This window comes from Diprion similis, chromosome 9 (genome assembly GCF_021155765.1).
Source record: "Diprion similis isolate iyDipSimi1 chromosome 9, iyDipSimi1.1, whole genome shotgun sequence".
Taxonomy (NCBI): domain Eukaryota; kingdom Metazoa; phylum Arthropoda; class Insecta; order Hymenoptera; family Diprionidae; genus Diprion; species Diprion similis.
Window position 1 is genome coordinate 5122862 of NC_060113.1, and position 25963 is coordinate 5148824.

At 39.7% G+C, this 25963-nt stretch overlaps 1 protein-coding gene across 8 annotated transcripts; it reads left to right on the forward strand.

Annotated features, from left to right (window-relative positions):
- On the forward strand, positions 1 to 25243 carry LOC124410271. Of its 8 annotated transcripts, XR_006929589.1 has the most exons (19): positions 1 to 223; positions 7222 to 7292; positions 16123 to 16220; positions 16296 to 16419; positions 17316 to 17547; positions 17701 to 18237; positions 18328 to 18375; positions 19335 to 19669; positions 19742 to 20090; positions 20573 to 21016; positions 21114 to 21253; positions 21367 to 21444; positions 21534 to 21873; positions 21952 to 22162; positions 22258 to 22445; positions 22878 to 23044; positions 23629 to 23831; positions 24135 to 24207; positions 24670 to 24794. XR_006929589.1 is itself a non-coding variant. In XM_046888507.1 (18 exons), the coding sequence occupies exons 1-17, from the start codon at positions 46 to 48 to the stop codon at positions 23797 to 23799; spliced, it is 3711 nt and encodes a 1236-aa protein (XP_046744463.1). In that variant the 5' UTR covers positions 1 to 45; the 3' UTR covers positions 23800 to 23831; positions 24670 to 24802. The 8 variants fall into 8 exon arrangements, 6 of the variants coding, with proteins under 6 accessions (XP_046744463.1, XP_046744464.1, XP_046744461.1 ...); XR_006929590.1 differs by lacking the exon at positions 23629 to 23831; XM_046888507.1 differs by lacking the exon at positions 24135 to 24207 and having other exon boundaries at positions 24670 to 24802.
- The last annotated feature ends 720 nt before the right edge of the window (positions 25244 to 25963 follow it).

Here is a 25963-nt window from a genome sequence, read left to right on the forward strand (position 1 = left end):
CAGTAATCGTTGATTTGAGAAAGAGATAAGAAACAGTTGGGAAAGATGCTGCGTCCCAACGGAGTCGAAACGACGAGGATCCTCCTCTTCGTGCTCGTCCTGGGTGTGGCGTTGTTCCAATCGGCGCTAGGCCACGTCGCCCTGACTTTTCCTCGGGCGAGGAAGTACGACCTCGACTTCCTGGACAACGCCAGGACACCAGGACCCTGCGGAATGCCAAAAGGTGAGGTTTTCGAGTTGGTGGCGAAAATGAGAAAGCCGCGGTTTGGGCTTCGGCCAATTTCGAAGACGTTTGACGAACGTTCATCATAGGAATGAACCCACTCATTCATGCGTTATTAGCCAACGTAGAAGTGCGATGAAGATACTATCCGGCGGCCGATGGTCGATGGGAAAACGGCATTAAATAGCTGAGGAGGCGAGGCGTGGGGACGCTTGTATACGATTCGAGCTGACTTTCACTACGCCGAGTATTTGTCTACTAACGTTAGTCTTAGCCGCTCTCTGAGCGGCATTCTTCGGTAATTACTTCAGGTGGCAAGGCATCCGTGGTTAGCGCTATAAAGAAAATTACTGCGAACAACGTCTGAATTATTCCGATGCTCTTGTCGCAAGATAAGGAAGTTTTTAAAAAAAGAAAAGGATAAAAATCAAATCCTCGAGAAAATTAAGGATGGAATTATGACAGAATAAGGGAAACCCAAAAAAAAAAATTATTCAACTTTAATTTCCGTAACTTCGATCGATGCGGAAAATTTTTTAATCACTTGAGGGTTTTTTTTTTTTTTTTTTAATTTTTTAAATTTTTTCTCTCTTTTTCTTTCTTTCTTTACGAAATTCATTTGCGGAATCTCCGAGGCGTTTCTCCGTTATACGCGTATCTGATTCTGACGCAACAGGGATAATAATTGCGAACGAGTACTTTATACTCACACCTAAAATCTTCCTTATCGCAAAAATCTCGCCGAACGCGGCAAGTGGAAAGAAACGTTTCGGTTCGGAGTGTAAAAAAGTGAGTTCGCGGGTCACGCGGTCGTTCCATATAGAAAGCGATTCCGGTCTGATTTTTTGGTTTCTTTTTTCTTTTTCTTCTTCTTCTTCTTCTTCTTCTTCTTTTCGCGATTAAACCGCTGTTTTAATCGCATCCTCTCGACTTTATCAGCGTCTCGATCTCTCGCAGTTCCATATTATAAAGATTACTATATATAAGCCGAATTCGTGCAGTTTTGCATATATCGCCCGTTACGCAGGCACGGCCTTTAATGACGATCAAATTGAGGTCCTTGAAAGCGAATATTAGGTAACTGACTGCTGTACCTTCTCCCGCTAACACGGAGGCACGTATATGATAAATCATACGCTCGTTTATGAACGTTACACGCTGCGGTGTCCGGGAATTTCATTTTTGGTTTTCGGAAAGCCAGGGAATTGACAAAAACCTGCAGGATCCGTGACAGGTTCATCTATAATTACACTTATTTATCGTATTTCCTTGCAAATGAGAATTTTTATTTACATACCGAAGTGAAAATATTCGAACTTATACATATATATATAGATTAAATCCTATAATACCAGTTGGTTTATGGACCTGCAATTTCACTCTCGAAACTGAGTCTGCGTGCGTATAAATAATCGCACTCGATTATTCAGAATGGCCGTTATAATTTTACCTCAATCACTTCAGACATATGTTTTCTAGTCGTTTCTTTTTTTGTTTTTTTTTTTTGTTATAAATTTCTTACATTTTTATCTTCTTTATTTCTTTCTTTTTATATGAAAATAAAATTTTCTCTCGCTGCACGAAAAGAACGAAAGTTCCCGCGCCGCAGAGTCGATCTAACGCCTAACAGCTGTCGAAGAAAATCGTTCTTCCGCGGAAGATCGAAAAACCGTTTTGTCCCAGAGGTAATTGGCTCTGTAAGAATGAGTTTGAGACGTAGAAATGCAGAAGAGACACGCTACACCGGCACGTGCAGCCCAAATCACTTTTTGCTCTTCTCCGATTCGACGCCTCGATTTCACGGCTACTTTTTGCACGACGTTTTGCTCGCTGCAATGTCGAATGGAACGTGCAACGCACGCTATGTACCGGACAAATTGCATGAGAAAGAAATATCGACGAAAGACGAAGATCGGAATTAACGAAGCACAATAACAGTTTTACTTTTACGAGTATGAGAAATAAATTGAAACCGTGCGAAATCACTCGATAAACTATCGGAATCGGCAAGAAAGCTCTGCTTTTTTTCTCTAATGGCTCGAACCACCTTCGGTTTATTAAACTCGATTATAAATTTAACAATATTGTCGATAAGAAAACTGTGGAAAATTTATAGACTGGAAATAATCGAGATGACAAAACTTTTCCGCTTCTTTTATAACTCGGACCAGTATATATATATAAGTAGAACGATAGATTCGATAGCTCGAAAAAACTCATTAAAAACTAAGTGAAAAAACAAGAGAGAAAGAAACGCAAAATACGCGTGCAATTAGAGGCGGCGACGAAATACCGGATTTGAAACCTTTCGAAAGCGCGAAATTGCAACATTTTTGCTGACAAAAGTTAAAGTTAAGAAATTAAACTTTTACGAAACGTCAAAGTTCCGAAAGTGCGAAAATGAGAAAGTTTGAAAATCCGAAACATCGAAATTCCGAATGACCGATAATTGAAAGTTCTGTGAATTTCTGGATTGGTCAAATTTCACAACTTTGATCTTTCTTTGCTTTAGGTTTTCGATATTTTTACATTCCTGGGAATCCTTTTAATTTTGATTTTCGTTTTTTTTTTTTTTCAAATTTTTTCCACCCACTCGTCGAGTAAACTCCTCTGCGCTAGTATGTATTTCAACTTTCGGAATTTCTCTCCACCGAAACTTTATCTTTCGTAATTTTGCTCTATATCAGAAGTTAAATTTTTGAAATATTGCATTTCGGAACTTTAAAAAAAAAGTAAAAGTTTCATTTCGTTACTTCAATTTTCGCCACCAAATAATTCGGAATTAGGCGCTTCCGGAAATTTTCAAAATCGCAACCCCAACCCCGTCGAAATAATTCCATAAATCATTCGTTTCAAAAACAATTCCGTAACAATAAAAAAATGTAAAAAAATGGCAAATTCGCGGTAAGCGAAATTCTTTAAAAATATGAAATTTGAGAAGGTTGCGAAGTTCGACGAGTCAGTCGCAAGGAGCTCGTTTCCAATATCGCATTACAATGCGATCGCTGTTATCGAGTCACCGCGGGAATAGCTGCGCTATGAGAATAAATTACTTGCAATATGACGGAGGAAAAGGTCAAAGACAAGGACGTGACCGGGTGTCGCAGCGAAAGAGATGGCGTGAAAAAATCGGACGAGTCACTCGCTACTCGCGTGGGCGTTTTGGTGGATCTTAAAACCTGTATCACTCGCTGCAGCAGCACTCTGACGACCACCGTTAGAGCAACCCGAACCCAGAGTGTCCGGATTTGCATATTCGAGCGATTCGAGTTATGCGGCAAATAACGGAGGGTTTTTGTATATGGGTGTAAATTTATGCCCAACGAATATGGAGGGTGAAATAAGAAAAAAATCGATTCTTTTATCTCTTTTTTTTTCTTCTTGTTAAATGAATTAACGACTTCGCAAAACCCTCAGAAATTCCACAACCGTTCAATAAATATTAACGCCTTGAGAAAAGTAATTATTTATGATATTTGTTGTAATTGAAAATTGTACAAGTATTGGTAATTATAATTAATGAAAAACAGCTTGATGTAATAATTTTTTTTTTTTTTTTGCTATTATCGAAGGTAAAACTATTTCATAGTTAAGGTTCTGGTGATGAATTTAACAGCTTATTATTAGTTGTTTAAATATATGTTATTAATATAAGCAAATTATCGTTTTTCAATTAAATTTCATCGCGAAGTTATAGTCGGAAGCGAACACTACCAGGTATCTTTACGTTTCTCTGTATTCATCGACAAAAAACGGATGAATCTTCGATGAAAAATATTAATTTAGAAAACTGATGGTGGAAAAAAAAAAAAAATGAAAAAAAAAAGAAAATACAAAATAAAATAAATAATTTTATACCAAGAATTTGAAAGTTCAGTCAACGAACAAGTTTATTGCTATAAATATAAAGCGGCTTGTAAAATAAACGTCTTACATTTTTCGGCCATTATTTACAAAATTATCATAACCTGTTTATCAACAGCGCTACATTTACAAGTATATAGTAAATTCAATGTTACGTATTGGAATAAAAAATCGACCGTTCGAGCTTTACGTAAAAAATTCCAGACAATGGAAAGGCGTCACCAGTGATCACCGTTTATTGTTCACTAGCCAATAAATTGGAGATTTTTACGATGCGAATGAGATTCTCAAGTTTCGATTCCAACATTGGCTTCATATTATACATGGCTGTTTTATTGTGACGAAAGGTAGACAGAGATGAAAACAGCAGCTCTGACAATGAGCGAAGAAAGTGTAAAAATCTCTGGTATGGAACTAACGATTTGCAATTCATTTTAGTCTTGTGCCAGCGCGTTCACTTCCGGCACAATCAGCTGTAGCCCACGATTTACCAAGTCGTAAGTCCCACCTCGCGTCTAATTAACAATAAGATTTTCTCATCCCCTTAATTTCCTTTTACGAACTAATCGCATTCTATGTTTAACACGCAGAAACGAGCAATTCGCGAGAGAAAATATAGAGACGTTATCGTTTCACTGCATCATCCGATGCATGAATGATCGACATTTTTAGTCAATAACCAGAGGTGACTCTACCATCGAATGTTATTTCGAAATTTGTATTTTTGAACAGTTTTGTTAGACACGAAATAGGTACGTGAGTAGTTGTGGCTGTGCAATAGGTATAAACCGTAAACCGATCGATGGAAAATTTCATGCTTCGGGCAAATTGGATATACCTATACGTCGAATCACGTTTGTGGCTAGATATTTTTACATTTTATATCTTTGAATATAATGTATCTTTTAAATATCTTTGAATCGATCGACCGACGAATTTAAATAAAGGAAAAAAAAAAGAAAGAAATTAGACGAATTAATTAGGTGTACACGAAGAGATCGTTGACAAGCGTTTAGTTCTGTACGTTTTAGCTTCAGTTATGTTTAGCGATGAGAATCGATCGATCCGTGGAAAAGAGAAACGGACGAATATAAGACGTAAGGGAAATATGGAAAATGTTAATTAAACGGTCAATTTAACGCAGGGTTACGAAAATTTTTGGTCAGCCAATTAACGACGCCGAGTTTGCACAAAGCAACGGCGCGAGACAAATCCGAAAATATTTTGTATAGTTACAGCTGATTTTATGCTGTCAGTGTTAGCGTGAAAGCCAAGAAAAATTGCTGCATGCAATCGCTTTCGTCCGATGATCGTTGCGAGATATCGATCGCTGGTATAGATAAGTCACCGTACGTCCATCGTCGTGAATTTACGGTTGTAAAGAATAATCGTGGAACGAAGAAAAAGAGTTGCAATACTAATTAAAGAGCCACCCAATTTTGTTTAAATATTCCGTAACTAATCCCTGCAGCTTTCATATTTTTTGCCATTTTTTTTTACCGCGTTGATGCTTCTCAAATCGAGATTACGACTGCAATGTAAGCAAAATAGGACCTTGAAGGACGTGATGAGACCATCCTTGTATTGAAATGAGATCCTAGTCTATAGGTTTGAGAACCAGTCGTACGATTCCTGTTTCAATTGCAATCGAAGTGATATTCCTAGTTTGCAATTTTTCTTGTGATCTAATGATTCCATTTTTGGCTAACAATAGACTGAAATCTCTAAACGATCAGCATCTTGCAGTATGAGAACCGAACTAATTGCAAGTGACAGTCCAACTAGGAATTCTGGGAGTTAATTATCGGGCTTAAAATTTTTGATACCTCAAAAAATTTGAGGCAAAGTGGGCCTCCCGAATTTTTCAAATATCAAGAGATAAAATTAACCATTTTAATTTTTTGTTGAATATGAACTATTCGGAAATGATAATTACTCCAAATATTTTATTCTCATTTTAGGTCTTACTTTCTTAAGAGGCCCACTTTGCCCCACCCTCCCCTAAGCTAGAAACCCAAATCAAACTTGTGTTAAAAGGATTTAATGAATTTAAAATAGAAAAATTGCGACTCGACTTGACTTTAATTTGATATTACAAAATTGCCGGAATTGCAACTTTCGATAACATCGAGATATTTGCGGGACGTTTAACACACCTTGTACCTAAATTCGAAACGGTCGTATTAAATTTATAAGATTGTACACGAAACGCAATTAACAGGGGTAGAAATTCTTTCCTGCAGGTTTCCGCATCACGGGTACAAATTGCATCAGCATCGCAACATGTTGTACCGTTGAAATTATGCACATGCACACACATGGTTGCCAGGATATGTATCCATACATACGTACAAACCGCGTTGTACTCGCGATATTTACGCTCGAGCATCAGCGGAGTTTATTGCCTAAGTAACTGGCCCAGCCTCCTGGCACTTCTCTTCAAATTACTCTCGAGTATTTTTAACGCAAGTAAATTGCGGAAAACGGCACATCCTGCAACCTGCTTAAGCTCCGCGTTTTTGCACACGTTTAAAAGTGTTTCTTGCTCGATGCCGTTTGGACGGCGAGAAAATTACTGGTATAAAATTTTATTGAATTTCCAGCAAGCTCGGAGCAACTTTGCGGAGAAAATTGAATATCAAGTTTTTGTCCGAGACTAGTTACATTTTTTATACATAAACGGCGAGAAATTATAACGAGACTAAGGGGTGTCCTGGATATCAAAGTCCGCGTGTTTTAAACGCCAAAAGGGCTCAACAACCCTATTCTATGCACAATTCTGAACAAAAAGACTGCAACAAATTTTCATTTGAAGTAACAGTAAATAAATAGCAGGAAAACTACGAAATCGTAATAGTAAATTCGTAGTTTTTGTGCCATTTCTTTACTTCTGCATCAAATAAGAATGTGTTGTAGTCTTTTTGCTTATAATTGTGCATAAAATGGGGCTTCCAAGTCCTTTTACTTTTAAAATACGTGGACTTTGATATCTGAAGATATACAGTAAGACAACCTTAAAAGCCACCCCTTAAGGCTTCGAAGAACTTCGAATCTATACCCGGGGGTTGAAAAGTGAAGCGCAAGGAATTTCGATGCGCTAAGGGGCACGTTTTAACCTTCGGAAATTTTTCCAGGTGACATCAGAACCTCGTTTCTCAGTGGCAGCAGCTTCAACGTCACCTGGCATCTCGCGTATCCACACAGGGTGAGTTTCTCTGCTTTATTGTGGTTATTATATGCAACTTTCCTCACCTTCTTACTACTGCGCTGCACTTCGCTTCTCGAGCACGACGGATAAAAATCATCGGCAAGAGGTCAACGAAACCTCCAGCTGTAGTACCAACTCAGCTGTGTGTGTGTGTGTAAACTCAGGATCAAAACAATGGTAACTGGTGCTGGTAATGAATAATTCCGGTGCCATGCAACTTCCGTTATCCATAAGGCAACGCCGGAACTCTGGTATAACACATCCTTGATTTCAACGAACCTTTTCATGCTCACTCCGTGTGCTCCAGGATGACTTGTTTCACAAAATGATGCAATCCGGAGCAATCGGATGATCGGAATCGAATTATAATTATCAAATTTTTATTCATTTATTTATTGTTTTTTTTTTTTTTTTTCTTTTTGACTTCCCGTTTCTCTGGTTTCAGAGAAAAACTCAATCTCCAATAATTTTTGGATCGATGTATGTTTGTATAGGATGAAATTTTTTTGTCTGATGATTTTTTTTTCTCGAGAACGATTTACCGGAATCCGATGATTTTTACGCGAATTTTCTAAACTTAGAACAGATCACATTTTTGTTTTGATCGGATCAGTACTTTTTCAATCATTTAAATTACAAAATTACAAAATAATCGAATACTAATGATGATATCTTGAGAATGGATGAATGGATTTGAATGAAAATTGGTACGCGAAGTTTTTTGGCTCCCTAATCTCGAATCTAAGGTTAGATTTGCAAAATTTATATTTGGCGTATTCAATAAGCTGAGAACAAAAAAAAAACTAAAAACATTTGGATGAAAATTGGTATCCGTCATTGTGAAATCCAAAACAGCGATTCAACAAAGTGGAAAGAAATCTAAAAATATTCCGATTTTACTAGAAATTGATTGGCGGGGAGCTTTGGGTTATCGATAATGAATTCAAGGCCAGACTTCCAAAATTTGTAATGGTGGATCGATTATGGTGGTTTAAAATAAAAAAAACCGTGATATTTTCGTGTAATATGGTATCCAAGAGCTTTAAAAAATCGTTAATAACGAGTCTAAATTTGTAGTTCGAAATTCGATTAAGATATTATTCTTTTTTTTTTTTTTGAGCTGACTCACGATGTTATTATCACACTCTATGCATAGCTCTGGATCACTTAATAATATTCACATTTTTTCATGCCAATGGAATCTGTGATTCACCCTCTTTCAAAGATCCCTGAATACTCTTGAAAGAATTGCAATATTTCGGCGTTGTCAATAAATTCGTTACAACATTATTATGATTATTTTTTTTCGCCGATTTCGATTCGAATATATAAAATTCAATAGCCTGCAAATTGTAAAATATTATAAGAAGGTGCCAGTCATAATCCCGTCAATGCAAACGAGACGCATCTTAGTGTCGATAGCGTATAAAAACCGCGAAGAAAAAATGAAAAGAAAAAAAAAGAAAAAAAAAAAAGGCAGAGACATACAGGCGAGAGCCAATCAACGGCTGTTTCACGATCCGTAACACCGATTGAAATTCTCGGTCGATTATTTAATGGCATTAATCATCGAGCCGCATTCGATCTATAAGGTATGAAAGAATGCAGGTGCACAATGTGCTCCACATGAGACGGTCGTATGGGTGATTCCAAGGTCTTTGTATCTCCCGAAGGCAACGAGGATCGGTGAATCGTTGAAAGGAAGCTTAGAAACACGCGGTAAATTATTTTCTTTGAAAATCTTGCGGTCCTACATCATAACTTGGAAAAATGTAGGTATGTAGCAGGTTGTAATGGTGACGTCACTCCATTAAGACCATCGGAATTCAGTCTGAAAGGCACGTAGAGGCTACAATATCGGCTTATTACAGACTCACCAACTGCGAACGCGAATGCAGTGAAGAACACGTAACCGTTTCGATCTTTTTCTTGATCTTTTTCTCTATCGACATTTTAAATTTCTAAAGCAAAATTATCAAATCGCCGATATAATTTGGCAAAGATCAATAAAATTTGGGGTTTTTAGATTAATCTTTTGCTTTAGCTAGTTTCGTTTTTTCTTCTTCTTTTTCCCAAATATAATGACGAACGCGAATATATATGGAGTATTCCATGCCAATTTGACCAGCGTTAAAACCTGACCATCTGAAAATCATTTCATGTTTTTTTCTAACATTCTACTTTGTAAACACCACAAAAACTGTGGAAAAAATCCATTGAATGTCACAAAACGACCCCCCCTTAAGAAAAACGTCGGCCGAATTTGTTTTCTATTTTTTTTTTTTTTTATTACCTAAATCGGAGTTTTTAAATTTTCAAACCCAATTAACATTAACCCAGGATCAAATCGTAAGCGTCCAAAAAGAGTCAACAATTCGATAATGCGCCACTCTAGTTAGTTAAGATAATTTTGTGTTTAAAAATTTCATAATTTCGAATTAGTTGATAAAAATATTGTGATTTTTGAGAATTAAATTAAACGAATTTTTTTTTAAGGAAACGGAATTGATTTCACGTTCGCAGGCTCTTTTCCTTATTTCCAACGAAACGTTGACTCTTTCCCAAAGACTTTACATCCGAGAGACTATCTATTATATAGTTTTATAAATACCTAGAACATGCGAGTGGTGTAAGTTGTTACGAGTTACGACATATTCGCGGGGAAAAGGGAGGCGGGTCGACACACGGCCTACGCTCCTCTCTTCAAGGCAGGATCACTGCGTTGAATTATTCACTTAAGAAAACACCCGCTATTTAGCAAAGCGCACAACGTCGTCTTTCGTATAAAAATTCCAACGCCTTGCAAAATACCCGACACACACACACTTACACACACACACACACCTATTATTTAAACAACATACAAACCGATTCTTCGCAATGTAATATCACCTCCTCACCTCTGTCAAGAAGATTATACTTCATCGGCAATCCCCGTCCGCTGTTGCTTGCAGGTGAAAAAACGGTAAACAAATTATTTCTGTCTTATTTTCCTTCCTTGGTTTTTGGTTTTTTTTTTTTTTTTTTTCTTTCGATTTTTTTATTTTTTCTTTTCATCCATCCTGACGGTAAATCATATCTTACTTGTATATAGGTACGAAACTTTTAACTGATTAGACTGTTATTAGACTATATTGACAGAATGAAACTTAAACGAAAAAAAAAAAAACGGTGATGTTTACGGAATTGAACATTAAATTTTTTTAGTATTAAAATCGTGATTACATTTTCACACTGACTGTTATTGGCTGAGAAAAATATATTTTTCGAAATCGTCAAGTCTACACAAATTCCACAGCCTAGTTATTTATTGCGACGTATATACTGTGCAAGAATTAGAAAGAAGAAGACTGTATTGATTATTCATGATTTCATGAGATTTCAATCGTCTGTTTTTTTCCACCAACGAATTTACAATAATCATTCGATTATTATAACGTATCCAATTTAAATGGCAAACTTTTTCAGGTACTATAAATTGCGAAGTAAATTGTGTCAATTTGAATTGTTTCGTAGGATGAAGATGATGAAGAAAAAATATATATATAAAAAAAAAAAAAAAAAAAAAAACCTCTCGGATTGAGAATACTAGGTACGTAAATTTTTGAAAGGAAAATACCAAACGTTGTTCATTTCGATGGATGTGTTTCATCGCGAAGCGTAATAGCGTTGAACTCCGAGTTTCCGGTTGATTATAATATGAAATGATGAAAACTGCAGAAACAAAGAAAAAAAAAAAAATAAAAAAAAAAAAACAATAAATAAAGAAGTAAAGAATTAAAAACACCGAATCGGGTTTACGTAACTACTCTGCATCTGAAATAAATTCATCGTACCGGTGTATTATATACCTATATACTATTGTAAAATGGTATAGAATCTATTGAAAGAATATCATTTCATTGTAATAAATATAATACGCATGAAGTAGGGAAAAGAAGGGGAAACGAATAAACGAAACAACAATCGAATATTATATTCGATAACATTTAAATTTATTTAAAAATTAAAATTTACTTTAAAATATAACACAATAGAAGGGGGAACGAATAAACGAAACAACAATCGAATATTATCTGACAATTTTTTATAATACACAAGTTTTTTTTTCTTTCATATATACATAGGGTATAGAAGATAAGAAAAAACGTTACAGCGGTTAAGTCGATTGGAATGTTCACTAAAGCCTGTTCGTTACTTTCTTATTTCTTCTTCCGCATATACATAGCGGTTAAAACGATGCCTATTTCAGTTGCGCTCGTGCGCGGCTGACAGACATGTATAATGTAATACATATACGTCTATATATATATATATATATATGGATATATATGTGTACCTATAAAATGTAGAGTGTATAAACGTAGGTAACCTCTATCCATGTGTCTGTGGGAGTCAAATTCATACCACCGTTCGATTCATGGTCTCTATACCTTAACGCGAATCGACATCGAGTCGAGGCAAAGCGTTATTCCGGGCATTAGCATGAACGTTAAAAAGCTGCGGCAAGGCAAACCGAGGAACAAAATGAGGATGATGACGATACGATGATCCTGCAGACTGACTCGTGAGGTCATTTCGGATTAATTAGGAATGAGGAATAAAAAAAAAAAAAAAAAACTGAATTTCCGATCGACGATCTACGTCACGGATCGGAGAGTTTATTTTTATTCTACGTCGCGTCGCTGTGATGTGGAAATATTGGATTTCTGGATATCGGTGGAACCATTTCAACCACCGATGAGCGGTGAGATCTGACGGATAAAACGGCGTTGAAAATTCTTCAATTTCAAAACCGTTTCTCTCTGCTCGGTCATGCGAAACGTTAGACTGCAGTTGCGCGAATCATCGTACGACGTAATGCGGTTCGATTTCAGGAACGTGTAGGTAGGTACGTCGTCGTGGAGGGTGAAGGAACATTCCTCGGCGTGTAGACTTGCGGTGCCTTGTGCAGTGCGAAACGATTTTTGCGTCGAACGTCGATGGTCGAAACTGCTCTTCCACAGCGGCGATTAAATTACGCTGCACAATCCAAATCGTCGACGTCATCGTTATTGTTGAATTATATATCGCGTCGAGTCGACGGGACGGATTTAATTAGCGATATTCGATGCTGTTCATCGTGGGAAATAATTTTCAATTGTCACGCGTCGTTTTCGTTATTTTTTTCTCCTCTTTTTCCTCAGATTTAAATTTTCACTAAACGTCTGGCGATTTCGATACCGATTGCATTTTCGACGAGTCATCTCACCGCGACGCGATAACAAGCTTGGTACATACAAAACCGAAAAAATATTCCCGCTAATTACTTACAACCGCCAGAGTCCGAAGTGGATTCCCGACATTCGTCATTCCTCGGTTTATTAATACGCGTATTATTAACGATTGAAACACGTAATAACGTGAGAGGAGTTTTACCGAGAACTACGGTTAAATCACATTGGAAATATGTAGGTACGTCGCGTCGTCGTCGTCTCGCATCCTCTGAGCAGTCTGAACAGTCTAAACTCTAAACTCCGAATCGTCATTCAAGGCCTCAAACCTACGCAAAGCGAGTGGAATATCTCAACATGTACGTACATACATATGTATTAGGGTAGCGCAAAAAAATGGACTATTTTTTTGTTTCTGAGTCACGTGTGACAAAATGTTAGTTTTTGATGTTTTAAGAGCCCACTCCAAAGGACAGTTCAAAAAATAATTGTTAGAGATCGCTTCACACTTTTTAAAACGTCAGAAATCGTCAAAAATCGATTTTTTTTTTTTAAATTTTTTTTCTCGTTACAGTATAACTTTATAGACAAAAAAAAATATAAGTTTCCGAAAGTTTCAGTTCAAAATTTGAATTTTGAAAGGTCGCTCATAATTTTTTTTCAATTTTTTGGTGCATTTCTTTAGATCTTTTCGAGCGACCTTTTAATATTCATATTAAAATTTCATACATTTTTGTTCTTTTATTTAGTAAGAAAGAATCGATAACAATACACCACGACATGAATTGAAAATCAAACAAAATACTGAAAATACATTTTTTTTAATTTAATTTTTTGACGATATTTGACATTTGAAAAATTTGGTGCGACCTCTTAAAATTTTTTTTTTTGAGCTGTCCTTTGGAGTGAGCTCTCAAAACATTAAAAACTAACATTTTGTCACACGAGACTCAAACAAAAAAAAAAAGTCGGTTTTTTTCCCCACCCTAATACATATATACCTACAACACTAGGATTTCGGAGGTTGTTTTTTTTTTCTCTCTTTTCTTTTTGGCGTTAGGAATGGAAATTGATCACTACACTTCACTCTTCCACTGTAACAATGCTGACGATCATTGATCATACCTTGGATCCACATCGTGGCATCCGGAGTAAGAGACTTTCGTCGCTCTAATTCATCCAGGAACGAATTTACCCTATCAAAGGGTTACACTGATCCGATTATTCCGCTGATGACGGATCCATTAACGATCTATTAACTGCAATACCCGCACTTTGAACAGCGCCAAGGTTCACTGCGACAATTATATCGAACATCGAAAATGGTTGTTGATAATCTATAGATCTTTCTCTCCTCAGATTTTTTCCAAACATCATGTATCTGTAGTCCGATTTTCATATCTTCTTCAATGGCGATCAAGATTTTATCCTCTCTTTTACGTTCTTTAATTTTTACCTACTACCACGTGAATGGAATTCAGAAAGACTCTGTCTGTACTTTACCAAGCAAAACACGATTCATTTACACTCGATGGTTGTTGGTCTTTTTATTTTCGTAAATGATGAAAGGAGAAGATTGGAAAAATTCAACAACGAAATAGATATATTTCTAACTTACCTATACTAGGAGAGAGAATTTCTGTAATCGAAGACTGAGGCCGCGGTATAATAATTACAGTCGCGTAGGTTCAGTGCACAATTAGTCATTCATCCTGCGACTTGAGCAAGAGAAGTTTGAGGTCAACAGCTGTGGGACGTCGTTCGCTTTACACGAACCTCGCATGCTTTCGCACCCAACCTGCTTTGGAAGGATCTCGACGTCCTTTTGGGTCGTCTATCAATTCCCACAAATCCCAGAGGCACGGGACGTTTCCCGGATACACCATGACGCGTAACCGAAGCACTTAGCAAATTATCCTAATGGAATATCCAGATGTGCGTTTCTTACGGTAGTCGAGATCCTCTTGCAGATCGGTATCCCGATGATCGAACACCGCGTGTCCTCGCCGTGTGATATATTTAGTTAGGAGACGCCCACGAGGACTTTGAATTTCTTTATTTCATTTTGTAATTCGTCACAGCGAAGCCACATGTCACGTATGGATACGTAGGCTGCTGGATGAACGAGAAAAAGGGATCGTAAAATAGAGGCAGAAATTTAAACAAGCGATAAGAAAAAGAGAGAAATTTTCAAACTAGACGAGACAACGCGCGCAATGAAGCGCCGGCTAAGGTGCAGCGCAAATATTTACGCACAATTTAGCGCGCGCACCTGATACCTATCCTCAACGTGTACCTACGACGAGAGATTTTTCAACCGGCCTAGCTTTCACTTGGAATCCATGAAAGAGTTACTACGTGTTTGGCCCGAAGCGAGAACCGGACTGAACGGGGCATTCTTTCGTCGACACTGCGCTTCGTGTGCAATCGGAAGAAAATTTTAATACTGATTAACCAAAGTTTGCTGCTGCCGATGAAATGTCAGACTTAGTATTATAGGTTTAACCGAAAAGTCTAGTCCATTTTGTAGAGCGCGGAAAACAAAATGGTTTAGTGAGGTTTGAGAAAAGGTTTCGTACCACAATACCGTATATCGAAAAATGATGGTTTGATGTTGTAACTTAAAAAATTATCGTTTCAGTGTGATTTTTGATAGATGAATTGAGTCTCACGTAAAATAGCGACAGAGAAATATGCCATGGTGAATCGACCAGGTGATTTAATGGAATTAGACCACAAATGATTTAGTTTTGTTGATTATACTAGACAGAGGCTGAGAGTCCTTCTTAATAACTGTTCGTCTTACTTCTTTTAGAGAGTATATTGCAACTCTAATAAAATTATTTTTAAAGATTTACGTTGCAAGATATTATTTGATAGCGGTAATCAATTAGTAGCTCTGATGATATCGTGATTTTGACTAATCTTGATCCACCGAATAGATTTAGTGAACTGTACAAAGTGATTTAGTTGAATCCACCAAAACGTATTCAATATTCTGATGATATTATAGAAAAAGTGTTATTTCATTAAATTGCTTAAATCAAAATCGAGATTTCGTACTTATGAGTATATTTCATTCAGTAAAATTTTTTTACATTTCTAAACAATTTTGTTATTTGCAATAAAATATTGTGTTCTCACGAGGAAATTTTCTACAAACTTTGTCTTTTAAATCAATAAGTTTTCTCCGAGTGTATATCTACAGATAAAATAACGCAATAGACGAACATAATTGTACCGCAATTTGCAAAATTTTGAATGAACCTATAACAGTTTTTTTACGTTTGAAACGTGGAACCTTATAGATCCTTTAAAAACAGAATTGCACCTTGAAAGCTGGCCATGGCCCACTGCAGCATGACTTTTGAAACATGGTGTACACCGTACAGTGGCCATAAAGCTGTTCTCCAGCGAGTAGCTACAAGAGTCATTGTTATTCCCTGCGTACTGTAAATTGACACCGATACGTGTCAAAAATAGTATATCTGCACTACGGCTAGAAGTCGATTGGGCCCGTTTTCTTTGGACGCCGAAGAATCCAGCCTCTGCTTAATTCTTTCGAATCATCTTGCGTTACCATTAGGTGACATTTTTCGTCTTTCTTTTTCCAGGGGGGCTTCAGGCTGCAGATTTTAGACGCCCTCGACAGACCGCTCGTCGATCTCACCCCGGTCACCCAGATCAGCGAATTCGTCGAGGATGATGCCACGTACGTTTGAGTCTCTTTTAAATGGTGCTGGAGGAACCCGATCGTTGATTGGTAATCCAAGAATATGTTTTTCAGGGCCCAATCATTCCCGGTAAGCTTGCCTCAGAACTTCACGTGCAGGGATTGCACCATCAGACTTCTACGGGAGGCCGAAGAATGGGGATCAGCGTACAGGTTCTGGTCCTGCGCCGACATCGACGTGAGTCAATTCAAGATTTAACCAGACCATATAGTTTGGTACAGTACTTCCTTGTTATAAGAGAATTTCCCCTTAGTTCCACTTGAGCGAGTTTTATAGCTTCCCCTACCCTTCTACCTTTGCACATAAGGTCTCTCAACTTGGTGTGGACTCCTCGGTATAAGCCAACGAGCAACTGCGTCGAATCATACGTGATTAGACACTGAATTCAAATACATAACTGTGATTCTCTTATAACGAGGAGTGGTGATGATCAGTGATCATCGGCACGCTCACACTCACACACGTTCGATTACCGAGCTCTCCAGGCAGTAGTGGGAAAGGCTGGAGTGACGAATTTCTTGGAATCCTATTCCTCTAACCACCCTAAGACTCTCTTATAACGAGATAGTACCAGAAGCAAAGAATGATTGAACACCAGTTGAAAGGGTGCAACAAAAATGTATCCCGTTTATAATTCAAGTGAATCAAGAGTGAGAGCTTGATCGTACAGAGTCGAATAATTCCCTGAAATTGGTCGTCGAGATAAGCTGTTCCTGCACTTGGTATCTGCAGTTTCGATCGATCCTTCCATCCGAAGCAGCGAAAGTATACATATATCGGGGCGTAATTTTGTTCATTCGGACAAAGTGAACAGTGCATATTATGCGTTTGGTGTAAGATCCTTAAATTATCCAGTACGTAAGAGAAACGGTAATAAAAAGATCGCGAGCGTCTCCTTTGCGTATATGCTTCAAAGTACACCGACAAGCGTTTCGCGGAGGATAACGGTTGTGTATATCATTAAATGCATCCACCTATACATACCTATGGTGAGAATTTGCGAGTGGTAAATGACGGGCTTTCACGACATGGTGTTACGGTACTATAACCGAAATGGTTTTGTACTCCAACAGATTTTGGAGAAGAAAGAGTACAGAGAAGACTGCAGTAAGCACGGTACATACCTCGTGGGAAAATGCAGATGCGACAGATTCTACCGAGGACCCAGGTGCCAAATCAAAGAGGAGTGCCTCGACGACTCGGACTGCGGATCGCAGGGGGTCTGCGTCGACAACAAGGGGACGACATCCCCGACCAAACATTGCTATTGCAACATCGGCTGGTTTGGTCCTGGATGCAACAAAAGTAAGCGATGCAATATATCACGGAAGTCCGAAACGTACCTTGACACAAGTTGCCTGAAAGAAGTCTTTCTGTCGTGGAAGACTCTTCTGGGGTTTCAAGGAGTTGCTTTAACCGACACGATATAAACACATTCGCGTTTATCACGGATTTCAGAATCACCGATCAAGAGCACGGAGATAAACTTCGACGCGTACACCATGAAGAACTTATCCAACAACTTCAAGCTCTACTGGCGGATCCTTAAGGACATTAACGAGCTCGAGGCTGTGATGGTGGTCAACGGCACTTCGTGGGTTGGTCTTGGATGGCGACCGAAGAGCCTGAACCCGAACTGCAAGGCTTTTCCCGAACTATCAGATCCACCTGGTGAACCGCTACCGAAACCGGAACCAAAATCAGAACCAGAACCAGCACCCGAAGGCGTTGCAGAGCCGACGAGTGGCTCTGGTAAAGCCGAGCCTGAGCCGCACGCAGAGTCGAAAGCCGAACCGATTTCCGAACCGAAATCGGAGCCCGTCTCGAGTGCCGAACCATCCCCTGAACCAGGGGCTGAACCGACGCCGGAACCGGAAGCCGAGCCCTCAAAGTCTGGGGCGAAACGGAGATCACCAAAGGCTTACGGAGCTGCACCACCTGATTCCGATGTCACAGTTCGCACCAGCGTCACTTACCAAGTGAGCAGTAAGCAAGGTATGCGAGTGGTGATTTTTTTAAGTATGATCGGTAAGATCGGTGAGGATTTTCGGAGTGTAACATATTGGATTCGGTTTTTTCTTCCAGGACGTAAGAAGCGAGCGATTGGAGCTGCGGAGACGGAACCGACGACTGGTGAGTGGACTGTAGTTAGTATCTAACGTTGCATTATGAACGTAGCTCGAAACCCTTGTATAGCACGTAAAATATGCGTCGTTGAGTAAAAGTAAATTGCACTCTCTTGAGTTTCCCACGATTTTGCAATGTATAAGCGTATGAGTTGTACGGACGCAGGTAAATGCACACCTTGGATGTTGATATATGTACGTATATAGTGAACCTCAGACGCAGTTGTTTCTCTTGGCATTTATATAAGAAAATCTTATACTGTTACTGTGCCGCAGCACGCTGCGACTAAGTGAAAGAGATGCTTTTCAGTTCCAGTAGTTTGGGATTAAAAGTCGAGCTTTTTATCCCCGTGCCTTATTGTAGGTCTATAACCCATTGGGGTCAGTACCATATTCCCACTACATTAATCACTGCGTAAAGCGAACGAACGAATTATATCGAGACGTTAGCATGCAGCCATTTAGATATTTGAATACTTATTAACAGATTACCCACTCCAAGTAGAATGATTGACGAAAATTCTGTAGCAGCCCTATAATCTGATATTGGAAGCCGGTGTGCACGCACAAACGATCCATGACCGTAAATACCGGCGAGAAAGAGTGTACAAAAACAAGTCAAACATACCTTTCAACAACTTGACGCTCGGTGAAAGCAAGCGAAAGTGAAAATTACCGATATCAACTCGTGGCTTGGTAAAGGTAGCGACTTTTGTATACCTCAAAGCAATATACATACCCATTAAGCGGTCGAGAATTTACGGACTGGATCCTCTGCGCGTTCTATTCACGGCCAATTGAACGTCCCGAAATCCCCCCCCCCCCCCCCCCAAGCTTGTTTCCCGTAAAAATTACGACTCTAAAACGATGAGCCATGTACCATGAATTATTTTCGTAAATGTATAAAGCACAACGGTGAAGGTTCGAAGGTGAATAGTTGCATGGAGTTGTTGCTTTGTTGCACAGGGAAGCCCAGCGGCGAGCCTACTTACACCACTGCTGAACCTCAACCAAATACGTCCAATCCTGAACCAACCTCCATCACAGAATCATACCGTCCCGAAGCCGATTCAATAACCCACGATTCATTTACTGGGATCACAACCGTGAACGAACCTCACTTTGAAACCAATCGTGAACCAAAATCTGAACCCGTCTCTGAATCAGTTTCCGAACCCACGTCCGAACCGAAATCTGAACCTACTTCTGAACCTCAATCTGAACCTACCGCTGAACCGATATCGGAACCCGTCTCTGAACCCACATCGGAACCGGTTTCGGAACCGAAATCCGAACCCGTATCTGAACCCAAGTCGGAACCCGTTTCTGAACCCAAATCTGAACCCATCTCTGAACCCAAATCGGAACCGGTTTCTGAACCCAAATCGGAACCGGTTTCGGAGCCGAAATCCGAACCCGTCTCTGAACCTACATCTGAACCGATTTCGGAACCTTCTGCGGAACCCGAATCCGAACCCATTTCTGAACCAGTTTCCGAGCCCAATGCTGAACCCAAATCCGAACCTAATGCGAAACTGAAATCAGAGCCGATCTCAGAACCCACGACAGAACCTAGATCAGAACCGGTTTCTGAGCCGAGCGCTGAACCAAAATCCGAACCTCATCCCGAACCCGTAACCGAACCGCATCCTGAGCCGAAATCCGAGCCTAATTTCAACACAGAAGCTCTGGAACCAAAGGAGAAGTCGGGAGCGACAAAAGGTAACAAAAGTGATATTGGTTTTATGCTTTGTATATATGACTTGTAGAGTAATATTTCGACACGTAGTTGATGCTGGTAGTGTAGATGATGTATAATGATTTTAAGTGGGACATGCATCGTGTAAATATGCAATATATGTGATGAACTTGCGATGAGTACCTGCGTTAGTAATTTGAAACGGAATTATACATAATGCATAATGCAGTTTTGAATACGGGACTTGTACATCGTACCTCTCTGAAAGAACAATGAATGTTGCTTCGAATAGAATTGACCGTGCCCGAGTCAGTGTTATACAACTGTTGCTTACCTCCTTGGAGGCGGGCAGACGTGAAAAACTATAGTCTGATCCACCGCGTGTCATAAGACCGCAATAATATTATCGATGATGATAATAATGACCGACGGTAACAGCAATATTCGGTTACAGTTATAGGCGTCGCGGTTCGGTCTGCTAATGATACATTTTTTAATTACCAAGCTCCAACACCACTGGCGATCCATAAATACACTCCTAAGCACGATTTCAATCCGATGGACTGTACGGACATCGTGATCGGTAGCGCGGTGGGCATGACGCACCGAATCGGAGATTATTATACCAGAGATCGATCGACGCCACGTCCGGACGCGTTCTGGGGTGGCCAGGACGACCTCACAGCGGCAATGGGCTTCGAGAAGGATGGCGTGACCACAATAGTCTTCAGGAAGAAACTCAACGATACCGGAATCGCGGACCACGAGATAGTCGACTCGGCGATGCACGTGATCTGGGCCAAGGGTCAGGAGCCAGGAAGCTACGTCCACGACCCCCCTAGCGGTGTGGAAAAGAGCAAAGTGTCCGTGAAGGACTTCTACAAGTCGGACGAGCTCAAGTACCACGGCCATAGCTCGCAGCGAGGCGTCGCAAGCATAAACTTCCTCGGTACGTACAAGCTGTGTTGCTGATTAATGGCAGCCGACTCGGAAAATGGGTCAGCTCCTTGTACTCATCGTAATTGATAAATTCAACATTCTCACAGAGGAGAACAAGACCGAGTCCGGTGGTCACGCGCCACTCGAAGGTGGAGGCTGCGGCGGGGAATGGCGTTATCCGCGACATTGTTCCTTGAAGAACGGTACGTGCGAGTACGCCGCACGATGGGTCTACAAGGCCAAAAAGGTACGTTACAACGTGGCCAACACAGTCTCTTTCCCGTTCCTTTTTGCAGTCCATCGCATAAACAGCGCCGGTGAGGATTTGGCAGTTTAAATAACGTGCTGTTTATTTTCAAGGACGTGCTGGCCTTCACCATCGTTACTTCTCACACCGACAAGTGGACGGGCATAGGATTGTCCGATGACGAAAAAATGGTGAGCAGATATGATAGGAATTATTCATCCGTTAGAACTGGTCTCAATAACTATCGATGTATGATAATCATCCTTGCGATTGGTTCCAGTCGCAAACCGACGCGATAATAGGATGGGTCGACAAGCTGACTGGTCAGCCGTTCGTCATGGACACCTGGATCAGTGGGTATAATTCCCCGCTTTTGGACGAGTCTCAGGACATTCTTGAGCGGTTTGGAAAAATCGAGGACGGCTTTACGACCCTCAATTTCACGAGGAAACGGGCGACGAGGGATTCCAAGGATATTTCAATCACGGATGAACACTGCGTCTACATGATGTTTCCCGTCAAAGGAGGCATCTTCAACGCCGTTAACAAAAAGCTCAAGAAACACGAGACGGTACCGATGATATCGAGCGATAGAATATGCGTCAGGTCCTGCGGCGACGGTGAGTTTACCGCTCTTCAATTGCAGCTCAAGTTGGCCTCGTAAGGTCCTTCAATAAACTCGTTCAATTCTCGTTCAGAGTTTGACGAGGACGCACCAACCACTCCCGGTCCTCCCAGGCTCGTCTACGACTTTGAAGTGAAGCTTTTGGACCTGGGGGATGGGTTCCAGGCGCCGGATCCCAACACTCCAGAGTTCGAAACGATATCAAACACGATTTCAGACAGCTTTAGGCCGGCGCTGAGCAAGGTTCCTGGCTTCTATGAGGTTAAATTGAACCAGCTCGAGAGGTGAGTGTACATGAATATACACGGGTTGGAAGGCCTTCTAACAAGCGAACAAAGGTTTGGTTGATAACGTATGACGTCGTTCTTGCCCGTCGCAGATCTGACGGAGAGTCGATAGTTGCCAAGATGAACCTAATCGTCGACAAAAACGAGGAAAAGGGTCGGGCGTTGAGGCCCGAAGACACGGAAGCGATGGCCAGAGGAGCCCTGAACGAAACACTGGTCACTGGACGCGTTGGGACCCTTCGGGTAGACCCACAATATCTGGTCTTCAAAGCGCCCCAAGGTAAGCCATTGTTGAGTCTAAACAATAAATCGACTTTGCCAGGGCTTTATCCGGAGATATTACATTGCTAAAGTTTGGAAAGTCCGCGAACGATCGCCGTTTTATTCTCTCGGTATATTTACATTCGTGGTAATTAAATCTAAGGGGTGAAAAATAAGAGGATATAAACGTGAACGAACGACTATCGGTTGTACGAACCGAGAGAATCAATTAAAAGTTTTAATCTCAATTTGCATTTCGTTTCCTCAGTTCGCCTGACGTAGCAATCCTTCCAATTACCGTCCATCTCATAATAATGATGATCATTTGCAAATATACTATCGCTCGAAGTTCGGAACGGTTACTGAACTAGAATCATGGTATCCGTAAAGATTGACATGATCACGGCACTCCAGAAGACGCCAAACCAATAGTTTGCTTTCTGATTTTCAGTCACCGACATTTCCGATGAGGACGAGGCCTCGTTGCCTGATACAACGGGACTTCTACTGGGTTCGACAAAAATGTTCGTTGTCGTGGGCTGCGTAGCTGCTCTTGTAGCACTGGCGCTTCTCCAGGCGACTTGCACCCTTTATCGTTCAAGGAAACGAACATCCAAGGTAAAACCGAGAGTAAAAATTTTTCACTACAGTACCTAACATTAACCGTACGAACTTGTTAACCAGTGGGATTGAAAGAAGCCCTTCTTTGTAACTTTGAACGACGAAGAAGTACCGAAAGAACATTGCAAGTGACTAAACGTAAAAGAATGGAAGAAAATGAATTTTATCAATTCGTTGAAGCCGGTACTTGTTCGTCCAAAAAATTATTTTTCTCCCGATCACTGTTGTCTCTGTCTCTGTCGCTAATTTGTTTTTTTTTTATTTTTTTTCTTCATTGTTGCGTTTTAATCGTGTGATTTTTTCACTCATTGTGCTTAACCGTATCGATGAAACGCGTGAGAAGACCGCACACGTAGGATTGAATTATACCTGATAAATTTGTTGTATCAACACGACAACGTAGTTTGGAATTAATTAGTTACCTTCATGAGGCTGTTGAGAGTAAATTAATGGAAAAAAACAACCAACTGACCTTTTGTTTATCATTTTATTTTTACTTTTTTTTTTTTTTTTTTTTTACTTTGCTTGCTTATGTTGCATGACTCGTTGACTCGGTTGACGCGACTCCGCTCCTCCCGCAGAGGGTGTACGCGCTCCCACTTCAGGCTTCTTCTCCTGCTTCAATGAATCCAATTCATCACCCAAACTCGAATACGTCGCAGTTACGTCATCAAAGTCAAAACAACTATCAATACAACAACCACCACCAACATTTTCCGCCAAATATGCACCGGCCCGCCTCAAACTGGTAGCATATCTATGAATGTCAATTTTCCCTACCAAGGTACATTAATCCTTTCTTCTATATCTTTTGTGTTACTATCATGTGCTTGTTTATGCAATTTTTTTTTTTTCGTTATTTTCTTTTTAATTTTTCACCGTTATCGCAAAGTAATGACAATAAAATGTTGATTCTTATTCTTCTTCTTATTATTATTATTACTGTTTTTTTTTTGTTTTACTTTGTTTTTTTTTTTTTGTCTCGCTAAAATGGGGCGATTGTTTTACTTACTAATTTGTTTAAAATTTCATTTGTGACGGTGGTTGGTTAATCGCTCGTTAGATATAAATCATTCGCAAATTGCAGATCTAACCGAACATCTTCCGACCCAAATACCGTAAACGAAATTGCCGATAACACTCGGCGCGATCCTTGCAGAGTATGTTTAAATCTATCAATCTGTTTATCCTGCACATTGCACGAATTCTATATAATAATTGAAGCCTTTGCACCGCTAGATATGATATAAAAATAAAAAAATATAAAAAATTCACAGCACAATTTATTGACAAGGGCATGTGTTATGCAGTTAAAAATACGATTACACTATACAGAGTGAATTATTAACGATTGAATTAAAATTTAATGCGCCTGAAATTTCAGAAGACAACGAACCATGCAGTCGTTAGGAATTCACTCTGTACAGCTTGTGGTGTAGAATGAAATGAAGAGAAAGCACGCGACTGCAGAGCTGAAATTTAAACACGGCAAATTTTTTTCTGGCTCCTTTTTTTTTTTTTTTTTTTCTCTCAATTACACAAGTACAAAATTATTTGGAAAGAGGTTGTCGACAGGCCCAAGGAGGAACTCTGGTTAAAAGATAGGAAAATTTTTGTTACAGGATCAGCTGATAACCACGAACAACGCGTGGAAGGATTACAACTCTGGGGCTAATACGAATTTCGCTTTCGAGGCCTTCGAGACCGAGGAGAAAGCTCCTCCGCCCGTCTCGAGCCTCCCGAGGCCCCGGGAAACCGCCATGGAACCCGACGGCGTCAGGCCCACACAGCAGATCACCGGGCCCCGCGCAACGTACAGCCTCCCGAGGGCCCCAGGGCCCCGACAACCCCCGCCCCCACAGCCTGGTTACTACACCCAGGATCGTAGGAACCAACGGTACAAGGGGCCCAATGGCTCGGGCCCCCAACAACCAGACTTTTACTTTATGCCGAGCCAACGAAAGTACAGCGGTGAAGTGGTTCGCGTTTACGTTGACTATGGCAATCAGCCGAAGTAATTAAAGTGGTGTTCGACCTTTCGAAGCTCCAGTACTAATCTAATTTATCAATTTAATGTTGTTTAGTGTGTAATTTTAGCTGTTATACCGCGAACCGAGCTCGATAACGATTAATTCGAACCGCTTGGACTTGCACAAAATGATTTGTTTTCGTTACTATATTTTTTTTTCTCTCTTTTTTTTGAAACCGTTCAATCGTCCCGGGGAATAATCATTCGACAAGCAGCGATAGTGTATTCGAATCAATCGTTTTCTCCGCGTGTTTATATGTATAGTGCAAGATTTAAGGAGAAAGAGTCGTATTACTTATACATATATATTAAGCTGGTGCTTATTTGGTGGTTAGAAATTTTTTTATTGGGACGCCGTCCAGATACGTTTCAAATCTTTATAAAAAAAAAAATCTGTGTAATGTTTAAAACCTCTACGTCGACTGGAACACGTGCCTCTGAGCTCCGAAAGTCTTAAATCTAAAGTACATGTAGTTTTTATAAGCAGTTATTTCGTTTTGTATGACTTTGGTATAAATCTAAGGATCGATTTGAAACTTGGCAGAGTTGTTGCTTATAATGATAGGAACAAACTGTGAAAATTTCAAAATTTTATCACAATTTTATATTGTATTTCTTTTTTATGTAAGCTCAATAGCGTCACTTTTTATTAGGCTTATATATAAGGGAACAATAATTATAAAGTTTTTGAATTTTCAGGGTTTGTTTCTATCGTTACAAGTAATAACTCTACAAATTTTCAAACAGGTCCCTTGATTTATACCAAAGTCATACAAAACGAAATAACTGGTTATAAAAACTACATCTATTTTACAATTGAAACTTTGCACAGATTTTTTTTTACATGATTTGAAACATATCTGGGGGCGGTTCAATGAAAATTTTTC

What these genes read in the sequence shown, in the direction of transcription:
- LOC124410271 (XM_046888504.1), top strand. Translation starts at nt 46, where the DNA reads ATGCTGCGTCCCAACGGAGTCGAAACGACGAGGATCCTCCTCTTCGTG. An exon ending in ACCCTGCGGAATGCCAAAAG is followed by an intron (nt 224 to 7,221) that starts GTGAGGTTTTCG and finishes AAATTTTTCCAG; the next exon opens with GTGACATCAGAACCTCGTTT. An exon ending in TTCGTCGAGGATGATGCCAC is followed by an intron (nt 16,221 to 16,295) that starts GTACGTTTGAGT and finishes TATGTTTTTCAG; the next exon opens with GGCCCAATCATTCCCGGTAA.